Here is a 13,432-nt window from a genome sequence, read left to right as displayed (position 1 = left end):
TGACCCGTTATTTCTCCAATCAAGCCTACAGTGGAAGGCCCAAACTCAAGCCAAAAAGCATGCTGAGCTCCCCAATTACTTTGGAATCTACAGGAAAACCATGGATATATCTGCTATGAAATTATTAATTAAATCAGAAGCCATTCCCATTTTAAACTCCGTAACAGAATATTGATGTAGAAGTAGCAATTCAAAACTATTCCTTAAAGCAGGAAGGATTTAACGTATTTTCAGGTGAGATATGTAAGAGTCCAACAGCTCATCTAGCCAGCGAGCAAACGCAAGTGGCAGAAGGCTCTTCAGAAAAGTGAAGAGCGCTGGCATGAGGGCTCTGGAGAGGGATGCAGTCTGTGATAAACCCTTCAAAGCACAAGTGCTCAGAGAATGCAGAATTGTAATTCTACCTTAGTTACAAGTGCCACCTTCATCAGGGACAAGGTAAAGCCTGCAAGTGACAGTGTCTGTGGAGAACAGCCATCTCTAAGACAGGCTCGTCAAGGATATTGCTTCAGAAAGGCAAATCCTCTTCTTAAAAGGAAAGGATTGAACCCCAAGATACTTTTGCTGTCTCCCTCCCCTGTGCCCCACAACATCAGTACAGTATAACTCAGCAGCTCAGACCTCCGAAAGTTACACGTTCCGTGTTATTTAAGCTCATTTTCAATTAGAAAGTGTCCTAATAGATGGGATGCAGCACAGGATGTCTTGCAATGGAAAGTGCTCAGACTCTTGGCTCATGGTTATTGTGTGCCCCTCTACCTACACACAAGGAAAAAAAGGAAGAAAAAGGCATAGAGCGAGGCAAAGAGATGATGTAAGATTGCTGGCAGCACCTGCCCTGTGCTCTGCTGCACCCTGTTAAATGTGGTTCAGCTTCTTGTCATGGTATGGGATCCACATCCACCAGGTCAGCAACATCTGATGACATCTGCCGGACCCAAAAAAGCTCCTGGTACTAAGCAAGACCTCTGATGTGGAAGGGGCTGTGCTGCTCTTTAAAAGACTGACTTCCAAAACTATTAGACGGTTGAAAATGGATTATTCAGACTTTAGCAAGGCGTGGATGGTGCTCAGGTGCCAAAAAGGTGCTGTTCTTTGTTGAGCAAGGCTGAGCAGCCTCCACGTGAGCTGAGCACCATACACCCTCCAACTGTAATAGGCAGTTCCTCCAGCTCCAGCTGTTAATTTCTGCATCAAAGGTCACTATCAATCCTGGCTCTCACTATTTTATGCTCCCAAACTAAACATTTTATGTTTGGAAAGCATTCTCATTTCGTTTTATAATGCAGGTGAGTCAATTCCATCCCACACGTGCATGGTTGAAAGGACTGGGCACAGACCAGAGGGTAATTCTGAGGACAAGCACTTTCTCCAGTCCCTGGGCTAGCACCGACAGCCAGGTCTGAGGCTACATGGTGCTTTCTGCCACCCGTTTCCAAGAGCTCGTTCTGTCCTTTGCAGGAGGTAACAGACCGGATTTCCACTTTGCTGTCTGAACTTGAAGCTTTCAACAAAATCTTATTTTTCTGCTTGCTCAGAAGAGGCCAAATATTTCAGAGCTCCACTCACTTCCTTGTAAGATGAGAGATGCAGCGAGTTGGGCCCCAGGAATAGAACTAGAATGTCAAATCTCAGGCAGGCTACACTCAGGGCAAAGCATCAGGACAAGCAGCCCAATACTAGCAGACATTAAAATTCCTTCACTTCTCTGTTTCCTCAACTCCTTTTTCTGTTCTTGGTCCCCCAAAGGCAACCAAACAGTGTGATACAATCTCTGTTCCTGCAACGGCTCTCACAGGTGCATATTAGACAGAGGACTCTCATTCATCTATGCGAGGACTCTCATTAACGTGCCCAATAAACCACTTCTCACCAAGGTTGCCTGGATGCATTACACATGCCTCTTGCAGGCAAGGAGTTTTGGATGCATCCCGCCCTGTGCCGTCCAGTAATTCCTGCGTGCAGTGAGCAGAGCTGCCAGGCTGAGCCCTGCTGTAGCAGGCTCACTTCACTCTACCCAACGTCCAAGTGCCTCCTGGAAACACCCTCTGTTTCTGCCTTCAGCGGCCATCCAAGCAGCCTCAGGGTAACCACAGCCTCGCGTCCCTGGTTTGGAAACCCAACCAGAAGAACGGGCAGGCTCTGCTCCTGCAGGGAAAGCCACACAGGATGGGCAGAGCAGTGCAAAGGAGCAGCATTTCAGGGGGGGAGGCCTGGGGAAGGTCTCCCCCATCACAGCAAACCAGGTGCACCCCATCCCCAGACAGCATGCCAGTATCTGAGACGTTTGTAGGATTATGTTAGGATTTCCCCCCCAGGTCTGGTCATTTTTGAGGGAAAGCTGTAGTCTCCAGCACGTCAGGTGATGGCATCCAGTGTGGCTCAGCTGAAACCCTCCCGTTAGCACTGTCCCTGCAGTGAGGGTCTCTGAGGGTGGGACAGAGCTGTGCAGGGGGCTGAGGACCTTCTCCACGCAAGACAGTGTCTGTAGCATGTCCTGGCTGATGACAGCAGTTCTGAGCCTGGAAAAGATGTTTGTCTGTCTAGGTTGTTTCAGGCTGAGGCAATTTCTCTTCCTCTCTGGTAGAAGGGACCAGCAGGGCTGCGCTTCAAGCACACCACCAAGCAATAACAAAAAGAAGAGTTGCATCGTTTGTTTTCAAATATCTTTCTGTTGACTGCATCTGAACAAGAACGTGCTGCGTTGTTCCTATAAACGCCCTGCTCTGCTTCTGGAGAACAGCACAGATGCAACAACATGGTTAACGCCTCTGCCCTGGGAAAGTCATCGCGGAGACATCATGTCACCATATCCCACCGGAGTCCGTATAGCACTGCTCAGGCAACATTTTGTTACGCTGGTGGAAAACTAGATTAAAAACTCCAGAATGCAAAAGGAACAAAAACAAGAAAGCGCCTGTCTCCCAGGAGGGCTGAGCCTGGCATTGTTTTTCTGAAAGAAACAAGAAATAAAAACCCCAACAACTCGTCAACAATCGCAGTCAAGTGAGGAGTCTCTGTGGCTTTTCCTTGAGCGAGGCATTAGCTGCAGACTGATCTGCTTTGGAGCAGTAACAGCCGGAGCTCGTGGCAGCGCTCGCCTCTAGCAGTGCTGTCGGGCTCTGGTCCTCCACATTAGGGCTCTCACCGATCTCCACCACCGGCTGGGGTTCAGAGGCCGTGTGGGGGCCTTTGACTCACCTCCTTTCACCCAGCAGAGCTGGACAGCACGTGATGCTGTTTGCGCTGGGATCAGGCTATGGTTACACCTGGAGGTGCAGGAGACACTCTGTCCCAGCTCAGAGATAAGCTCTTACAAGAATGCCCTGCTGGGCAAAAACCCCGCAACCGCGTTTCCTCTTAGGAGTGCCTTTTTCTCCGGGCTTCACCTGTTATTCAAATCAAGTGACCCCAGCCAGGACTGCCATCCCAAAAGGCCTCCCAGGAGAAACCTGTTTGCTGCGATGCCCGCAGGCAGCCTGCTTCCCGCGGGGATGTCCCAGAGATACCCCTGCTCCTGCAGGGACCAGCGCCCTGAGCAGGCACAAGGTTGGTGCTGAGGTTCCTCTGCCTCCTCGCTGGCCAGACAGGGTCAGCCTGAACACTGTTTGAAAAGCAAATAACGGGTATATTGCAGGGAACGAGAGATAAGATTAAATCAAAAGCTTATTTTAATTAAGACTTGGCTATTAACTGTTCAAAGATTGTTCAGAGTCAATAAAAGCCCACCAAGTAGCTACAATCAGAAGGCCCCACGAGTAAGCACGCTGTTGCTACAGGAAATGGGATGTTTTTCACAGTGAAGAAATAAAACCCACCTCAGTGCCAGAGCAGGGACTAGCTGGAAAAATACAGATATAGGACCGTAACTACATGTTGTTAAAGCACAAACCAAGCCTCAGTATCCTTTAGGGCAGCATGGACAATAATAAGGAAATACAGTTAATTTTTGTGAGAAATTACCAAATTGGCACAAGAAATACTTCACAGAGAAAGTTGTGCATCAACACAACACTCGTAAAAAAAATAATTCTGAGTACAAAACATGTACTTGGCATAGGCTATTTGCCAGAGTCCTCTGGGACAGGCAGGCTTGTAGCCCTCTTAGATTACAGAGGGGACCCAATGATCACCAAAGAGGAGATTGCTGGAATTGCTACTAAGAGTGTAGCAGAGGAACAGGGAGAGAAATCAAGACCTGGGGAGAGCAGCAGGCAGCTGAAGCCATCTCGCTGCACCGACAGACATCACAACTGGTCCCTGGGAATAACACAATGTTTGTGTAGGCATGGAGGCTGGAGTATGCAGAGGATGGAGCTGTGCCTTGCTGAAGGGCTACCATGTTATTTGCAGCACTGAAGAAGAATGAAACAGTCTGTTTACCAGGGAGACCACAGAGGAATCCTCATCCACTGCATTGCACAACTGCCCATCAGCACAATGCAGGGCTGGGGTCAGGGAGAAATATCTTGTCCCAAACTACTAGCTGTGAATTGCTGCTGGAATTAAGACATTAAATGCATGAGTGTCCCCTGGCAAGGGACAGGAAATCTTCCACTTTGAACATTCCTACAAATATCCTTCCTTTCCCCACCACATTATGAGATTATTCCAGTCATCGGTAAGACAAGATACAGTCCTACATACTCTCTTACTGTTCACCACCATGTTCTTTGTTGAACCCAGCTGTTATGGAATGGCATTTTTACCACTCTGTTTGCAATGGCAGGGTCCGAGCACTGAGGCAGGGCTGGCTGCTTAGCAGGATGACTGCTTGCTGCTTGAGTTACCTTGCCTTCTGGAGTCACCTTCCACATCACAGAGAACGTCAGCCTGTCTTGCATGGGATTGAGACTGCATAACTCCTCACAGAGCAGCTTGGGAAGCATCGGGATCACCTGGAAGAGAAGAGAGCCTTGGTGAGTTGTAGGCTTTTAGTGGAGACCTGCCTATGGCCAAGCTTCCCTGGCCAGCTGGTAAAAGAGAGGTTTAACAATACAAGAAAGGAGAAAATGTGTTAAACTCTCAGGAGTGGTGTTCCTGCCACAGGGAATGCAATATCCTAACTCTGGGACCCGCCACCCATGCTGGAGCTCCACCATGTTTGCTCTGCTTTCCCCTTCTTTTGCATTGCTTTTTTGACACTGGGAAGAACGAGGAAGGCTCAGCAAATAAGGAAACTCGGTGCTGAAGAGACACGGTCCTGGCAGCTGGGAGCTGAGGAGCATGGATCTGGGAACTGTCCTCGCTTTGCCACCGACGACTGTAACCAGGCAAGTAATGCAAGTGTGAGGCTGCTCCCTGCAAAGCATAAATGAAACTTCTCCTACGCATCACAGGAGCGGTGCACAGCTTTAGTAAAGATTAAGGCACGCTTTGCAGCACAAACAGGAATGTGTAGATGTTGGTGAGACAGAGAAAAGCACCTGTTTTATGACTGTTGAACAGGGTGTTTGCAAACAGAGGGAAAACAATGATTATTTTACTAAGCTTAGCTCTGAACAAAATGTCAGCCAAGAGAAATCTCTGGCAGGGATTTTTTAGCCTGTGCCCTAATTCCTTACAACTAATCAATTTTTCAGCTGCTGATCACCGAATTACCAAACCACATATTACTCTCCTGACTGGAGCAACAAAGCAAAAGCTTGGAGCATATTCACACTATAGCAAAGCTGAGCAGCTCCAAGTGTTTTTACCATCCCTGAGTTATTTCCCAGGTGAAGCCAGCAGTAAAGCTAATATTTAGAAGCTGTTTAATGAAGCAAACCTAATCATTTAGAGTTTCAAATGCTGATTTCTCTACTCGTTATTAACCTTTGTGAACAAGCAGTTGCTGCCCTCAAAGAACTACCTTCTTCTTCTTGTTTATTCCGAGTGGTAATTTGGGCTGGCGCTTTCCAGAAAAGCACAGAAGAGAAATGCTCTGCTTAGTTGAGCTTGCCATCAAAATATTTCGGGTATTTAATTTAGTTTCCATTTTGATTGCTCTCCTGTGCCACCCAGCAAACAGAAGAGCAGCAGCAACCCCAGCTCTTCCAAACTCCCTCGCACCAATTTGGTGATTTTAGAGATAACATTTTCTATCTGGACGCCAGGGGAACGACTGTTCTTCAAAACAGCAAGGAAAAAAAAAAGTCTCAGGTGTCCATGTTCTCCTCAAGTGCGCACACTTCTTATTTACCTTTTGCTTTGAAGGAAAGGCTCTTAAAATATTTAATCACATTTGTGGTTTGGCACCAGATGATGGCTATAAATCCATTCTAATTGCACTGCATATTAATGCCAAAAGGTTAACTGTACAGCCCCTGCCTGTCAAGGAGTCACTTTCAACATGAATCAGCAGCACTGCTTCAGCTGGAAGGGCACGAGGGCACAGATTACGATAAGCTGTTTCCCGCAACACAAAGGCCGTCGCCTCTGTTATTCCAGTTGTGAGAAGTCCACGAACAATGCGCATACATTCATAACTCACAGATACAGTACGTGAGGTCTGCCTCGCTGCCTGGAAGGGCCCGCGCCACGAGGTTATAAACTTAGCATGAAGGGTGCCAACCCCTACCAGAAAGGAGAGAAAATGGGTTTATGGGCTATCGGAAATCCCTGCATGAGATCGCCCATGACCACCGTGGGACCCCAAAGTTCAGGTCAGTACCAACAAAGTGCTGGCACTTTAATAAAAGCTCCCAAACTCTTTTCCATCCAAATTAAAAGCTGCGGTTACCAGCCTCTCTCTCCCCTCACCGTCACCCTGTGATTGATTTTTTGGTTGTAACCGATAATGTTCTGTACTTATGGAGTATTTCTGTGCCTTAGCACATCCTCTCCCTTCACATCTCCTAGAGCAATAACAATCTGCTAGCACAACGCCTACATGAAACATGAAAGCCCATCCACAAAGAATAGCCCGAACGAAACAACAGGATGCTTGTTTTAAGTGTACTTGAGCAGGATTAATATCCGATTCAAGAGGCTATAATTCTACGGAAGGGCTTTCAATGATGTGAAACACAAGCAAAGCTTTAACTCAGCTCGTAATTACAGCACTAAACACTCACCAAGCAATTAGCTGTAACAAACCTACTGTTAAATAGGGAAGCATCAACCCCCGTTACCCTTGTCCCACAGGAGAGAAACTTTAGGCAAAGCAACTTAACCCAAGCCACACAAGAAATCTCACAGGAGAGCAAGAATTCAATCAAGTTTTTTCTGGGCTCAGCGAATACACACATAACGTAAGACAATGTGACCTTGCATTGAAGGTATTTCAATTTTATCTACCTTACTGAATTAGGAGGAAACCTGTTTTCAGCATCACGACAGTCCTGGCTAACTGCCTCCCTCTGCTTTAACACTGCAATCCCCCTTCATGCTCTACATGGAGAATAAAGCAGCTGTTACAAAGCACAGAAGTTTCTAAGTCCTAAATGCACATTTCCTCTTCTGGTCTGATCCTTCACACGATTCGGTCGCAGTCTGAAAGGATTCCTAGCAGTTGCAAGCCAAGCATTTAACATACAAAGATGTCACAACTGTGTCAAATCGGGAGAGTGAGATGTTTGGGGAGTTATCCCAGGGGCTGCCCACAAGGAACTTATGCAATAGGATTATTTTCATCTCTTTTTCAAGGAGACGCAGGATGAGAGGAGATTTCCCTAAGTACGTTTTTAATGCCCAGGGAAGCTTTACAAAATATCAAGGTTGCATAGCATCACCTCAAATAATCCAGAGGTTGCCCAGCATCCTTTAAATACTTTGCCCTTTCCATGACTGTCTGCCAAGAGCCAGCAGAGCCTGCCAGCTGCCCTGCGGAGTGCCACAGCATGCAGAAACCCAGCTCACTGAACCACTGCTGAAGGATACCATCTCCCGTGGGAAGTGCTTTTCTTCTTCTTCAGGCGCCTGTAGTAGGGATCGCATCCTTCAGCTTGATTTCACTGTAGCTAGAAATAAGGTCACTGGTGCTCATACAGGGATCATAAGGCTGGGAACAGGGGGTGCATAAATGTAGTTGAATCTGGACATGCAGAGATTCAGCAGGGCAATGGAAAAAACTTTTCACAACGGAGAAAAAAAAGACCTGCAAGCCCTAGGAAACCCTTTCTGCCATAGAAAGTAGGGCTGAAGAAAGGCTTGGGTGGTGAGAGCTTGTCTGGTTTCCAAGCCGTTCTCTCGGCCAGACTAATAAAAGGCATCATCTCTCCCCACCAGCCCAGCAGGGCCCAAGAGATACTGGAAAGGGCACTTTGAGCGAAAGGCTGACATCCACAGCGTTTGCAGCTGTGGGTCTGCATTTCAAATCAGCTTACGGACAGCAGATTCTCTCTCTGTACTTCCAAGTGACACATGCGAAATCTCCTTAGGGCCGGCGCTGCTGAAGCTGGCTGCAGACGCAGCACTCCTGCTGCCAGACAGCACCAGAGACCCGGGCAGGGAGGGAATGCCCAAGTAAGAGAAGGTACCTGTGGGACCGTGGGGCTCCTACATCCTCGTCCCAGGGTTATAGGACACATGTGCTTCTTACCACGGCTTGCAGTGCTGCTTAAACCTGGCTCTTGGGTGGCAGATTCCCTTCAGACACAGCAATGTCGCACCTCCTGCTTGTGAGAGCCCTTTGGGTTTTTTTCCTCTTGCCTCTTGGGCTAGCATAGCGCTTCCAGCATCCAAGTGTGAGTTTCCAGCCTCAGCCTCGTTCCTCGGGAGCTGGGCAGTGGGAGGGAGCACAGGCACCCTGGGATGATAAAACTCCCATTCCCTTTAAAACCAGAAACGTCTGCCACAGCCATGAGGGATTCACTGGCCAGGAGCAGAGCAGGGTGGCTCTGATCAATGGGCTTGCCGTAGCAGCTTTTCAAGGAGCAGATGGGGAGTAAAAAAATCAGACAACCAGATAAAGGAAAAAGGGAGCAAACTCTGGTTAAGCCTAGCCCCTTAGTTTCACCAAGTCGCACGGACAGTTTTGCTCCCCTCAAATAATCCCAGTCTGAGGCTGGGCTCAGGTGGGTTACGACCACTGCTGACTCTGGTGGTGACCCCGTCTCCCTCCACCAATTTGATGGGGAGGGAGCCAAAGGTTTCCATCGGCTGCTCTCCCCGGAGCCAGGAGGAGGCCGCCAAGGTCTAACAATGGGGTGGGCTCAGCAAGGCTATTGCTTACCCGCTACAAGACACTCACAGGAAATAGGCAATTTGTTTGTGAGCCAAGATTTCTGCCCGAGAGTTGTATCAACACTTCCATGAATTCAGATTTTGAGCAACTCCTTGTTACTCAGCCGGAGATTATCAAAATATCAACACCCTGACAACCTGCTGGTGTCAAAAGTGAGTGTCTCGAAGTCCTTGGACTTGACGTGAAGATAGGCTTACAGATCAAATCTTTGATCTCAAGTATAAAATAGTACCAATAAAATATTATACGGATTTATGGCTGACCTCTCACTTGAGCTGCTTCACACCTAAAATAACACTACAGGGTGTGCCAAAAAAGAGGAAACTGTTTAGGTTTTCTTGCTTCTTAAAACCTGATACACTCGTATTTCAAAAACTTTTGACTTTTATTAAATAGACTGCTAGCAATTACACAATAACTCCCCTTCTGGATACATGGTTCAGGAAAATTAAATATGTGGCTTTATTTAACTTCTTTGGGAGGATTAGCATGGTGCTAACCTCTAGCAGAATCACAGCTGTCTTAGGAAACAATTCCATCAAAGGAAAGCATATTTTCTACAAGAGTCACGCTACCATCTTGTTTCAGACATCCTGGCTGCTTTCCTTTGCCCATCCCCTCTCTCCTTTTCATCTCTTGTAATTAAAATACTGACCAATACTGTGTTTTCATCATCTAACCTACTTTGTACTCTGAAAACGTATTCTCTCCAGGGCAGAAGTGTGGGTAAAACACTAATCCTGACTGCTAGGCCATGGCAGTTGAAGAGCAACGGGAGATTATGGCTGTGAAAAGGCAATAAATAACGTAGTTGGCATTACACATGACTGACTGGTGCTGGGGGGCAAAAGGCACTTTGAAAGAACATTCAATTAGCTTTTGAATTCAACTAAATTTTCATGAAAAAAATCTTTTACGTACAAAAAAAAAATTTCCTTCTCCCTTCGGTAAAAAACTACATGCCTTCAAGCCACAGTATTTTGTCTTGAAAATACTGCCACAACGTCTCCCAGGATTACAGTTTTGCTGCCCCGCAGTGACGTTCCCCCTGGGCAAGCGGTGGCTGCAGTCACCCGTCGGAGGTGGAGGCAGAGCATCGCAGAGCCAAGGGCTTATCGCTGCAGAGACCACAGGGTTGGGAAGACTCCTGTGCCAGGACTGCTGTTTCCATGAGATATGCACCGCTTCCAGCTCCTGGAGAACAGTCGCTGGTAACCGGTGTTCTCCAGCCAGGCCCCTCCTCGGTCCCCTCTGCATCGCTCTCACGGCTACTCCACACAACCCATGCCTCCAGAGACATAAAACCCATGGACCCCCTGAGACACCCTGAGGTTGTGCCTCACCACGTCTACCCCAAAATAGTTCTGAAACCGCTACTAAAGGTTAACAGGTTGATATCAAACCACTGATTTGATTTCAAGGGTGTAAAGACAAAATAATTTATGATCTGGAAAGAATGGATAAAGCACAGGAAGCTAACAGAACAAGCATTATTACGAGACCCTCCCCAGAGAGCAACCCTGGGAACACCCAGGAAGGGAGGAGAAGAATCACCCACAACCCTGAGTACCAAGGATATGTTTATTACACCACAGATGCCCTGCCATCTGGGAAAGGGCTGCAGAGTCAAGGACTTCTACAACCTAATGGAAAGGAAGTGTGGGGAGAGAAAGAATAACCTGCCCTTAAGAGACTGTCTCAATACTCCTCTTCATGTAGCTGATGTTTCAAGCCAGCACAGGAAGCCAAAAGCCAAGCTTTCTGGCTTCCTTTCACACACAGTGCCTGCAATATAGGAAGTGATTCTGCACATTCAACTTAAAATCAGACAAAAAAAATCATGCACAGATGAAACTTGGGTGTTTCCTTTCCAATAATGTTAAACTTGAACTTGGTCGTTTTTAAAGTTCAAAAATCAAGTTTAACATTTGGTTCTGTTACCCTAAAATCTCTACAGCTTTAAATATCTTCTCAGTGTATGATGAGAGATCATCACTTTGCAGTACTTGGGATACCCAGATAAAAGAAAAAGTCTGTGAAATACTGTGGTACCTCAAGATGTGAGATGGCACAGGGCGTTTTACACCACACTCTGCTATGCATCCACATCTGGGAGGGCTTAGCTAGTCCTACTGCAATGAAGACAAAAATGGCAGTCTATATCACCACCATATTGGCAAATTTCAGACCCGCAACAGCAAAGCAGAGAAGTTAAGTGGGATCTGTCAAGCTCATCTCAAGCTCAGGACAGTACAAACATAGCCATAAGGCTTTGGGACCTGAACTAGCTGCAGGTGAGCAGAGCTGCTCCTGAGCTAACAAGCCCTGGCATACCCAGGTTTCTGCCCATAGACACACGGTTATGAGCTGCTGCTTCACCCAGTGCTGTCTTCATAAGTGCAGCTTTGTTAACTCTTGTGTTTGCCTGCATCAGTTTGCTCATTTCTGTAGGTTTGCTGCAATAGTAATCACATTTTGATCAACGGCATCTGAAAATGAACCTTTAAAATGAATTTATGGTAAAAGGAAGGCAGTGCTCAGAAGAAAAAAGGAAAAGTTGTTCTTACCTTTTGCACTAAATAGACGCTGGTTGCCCTTTCGCTTGCCACTTTATCCAGCGCTGTTTCTTCCAGTACAAAGTAGCTTACATCCGCAATGTGAACACCCACTTCAAAGTTCCCTGAAATTGCACAAAGAAGTCAGTAGGCTGCAGGTGGAAATGAAGGAATTTAGGGGGCAGGGGAAGAAGGAAATAATTCCATCCAGAAGTCACTTTTCAAAGAAAAAAGAAAAAAAGAAAAAAGAAAAAACACAATTTTATGATCTCCACATTTTCTGCTGGGCCACTTCTGGCAGAGCAATTTTCTGTGATATATGAGTCCTGTGAGCTACCACAGAGCCAGGGCTAGGGCTAGGGAGACAGCAAGGTAATGGATAAGAAACTGACAACAAGTGATTTTCACAAATCTTTTCTCATTCTGACAGGTCTGAATGCTTCTGTGTATAGATCCTTCTGACGTATTCTGTATAATTACGCGTATATTTAACTCTGTCCCCTTCGCCCCTTCTCCCAGTGCTCCCAGAACTCTTTTACCTTATGCCCAGAACTCACAACAATGATATTTCTGTCCATCTCTGCCCTTCTGAGATGAAAATTGTGGACTCTCAAGACGCTTCCAAATTCACAACCACTGTGACTACAACTTACCTCATCCCCACGTATACCTGTGAATCTCAGTGGTGGGTATGTGAAATCCCTTAAAAGCCACGTGGCTACGTCTTCCCAGCTGGGATCTTGTAATAGTGAGCCTAGTTTTCATCCCTTTGCTGTCAGACAACAGCAAGCAAGAAATATGGGCCCCCACCTTGCAAACAGACAAGCAGTACGAGACACAATTTCTAGGCCTGCTTTTGGGTTCTCCAAGCTGCACCGGCTTCCACTTCACTCTGGGTCAAGCCCAAACTGCTGCTGGTGTCCTAGGAAGTCTTAAATGATTTAGCATCAGGCTATGCAGAAGTGCAGCTTTCCATAGGAATACTCTGATATCTGCCTTATCCTTGGATTAGGCTTTTTATCCTCAAATTAGAGTCTAGCCTAAAAGCACCTTAATTCAAAAGTTAGGCTGGAGAGGAGTATTACTGAGGATTATCGTGAGGTTTTGGCAGTAATTTGAATTTGGAAGGAGCGATCATCCTCAGCTTTGGAAGTAATTAGTACCTTGGTCCAAGAAATTCTGGTTTGCTAATCCTCAAAGAAGCCTGTTGACCTTTGTTTTCTCTGGAAGGGCTAGCCTAGGATTTGAGGTGCTTATTTGTAGAGTAGTTCTAAGTGCGGCGGGTTCCTAATTATAACAGTTGGTTCTTTAGAGGAATTCACTCACTTCATGGTATCTATAAATATTTTCTCTTTCCTTTATTTTTTCAGAAAGACAACATAATAAGATACCATACCAGTTATAATCCTGTTTGTTTATACACCTCGCATAGAGTACTATCAAAGCCTCGAGCGTCACATTTTTGGAGGACAAAATATTAACAGCTGCTGTCACTCCACAGTGTATCTGCCTGGGTGCCCAGCTGATGGACGGGTAACGGTGCTGGATTTCAGCAGAGCGGGAATGGAAATTTATACAGGTGAAGAGGAAGCACGAGAAGGTTCAAGTTCGTATCAGGAGAGCCACCCAGCAAACGGTGCCACCACCGCCTGGGAGTGCAGGTAACGCCGTGTGTGACAGTTTGACTTGGTAACAGCTCATCCAGCCAGTT

At 46.6% G+C, this 13,432-nt stretch overlaps 1 protein-coding gene across 4 annotated transcripts in view; it reads right to left on the bottom strand.

The window, feature by feature from the left end:
* The window catches only part of DIS3L2 (DIS3 like 3'-5' exoribonuclease 2), a 192,424-nt gene that overhangs the window by 63,602 nt on the left and 115,390 nt on the right, over positions 1–13,432 (bottom strand). For all 4 annotated transcript variants that reach the window (XM_067002818.1, XM_067002819.1, XM_067002820.1 and 1 more), the window contains 2 exons: positions 11,734–11,846; positions 4,791–4,898 (listed from right to left, as the gene is read on the bottom strand). In XM_067002818.1, coding sequence (XP_066858919.1) covers positions 4,791–4,898; positions 11,734–11,846 — 221 coding nt within the window. The remainder of the gene's footprint in view (positions 1–4,790; positions 4,899–11,733; positions 11,847–13,432) is intronic.

This window comes from Anser cygnoides, chromosome 9, assembly GCF_040182565.1.
Source record: "Anser cygnoides isolate HZ-2024a breed goose chromosome 9, Taihu_goose_T2T_genome, whole genome shotgun sequence".
NCBI lineage: Eukaryota > Metazoa > Chordata > Aves > Anseriformes > Anatidae > Anser > Anser cygnoides.
The sequence above is the reverse complement of the archived record's forward strand: the minus strand, read 5'-3'. Positions and strand labels throughout refer to the sequence as shown.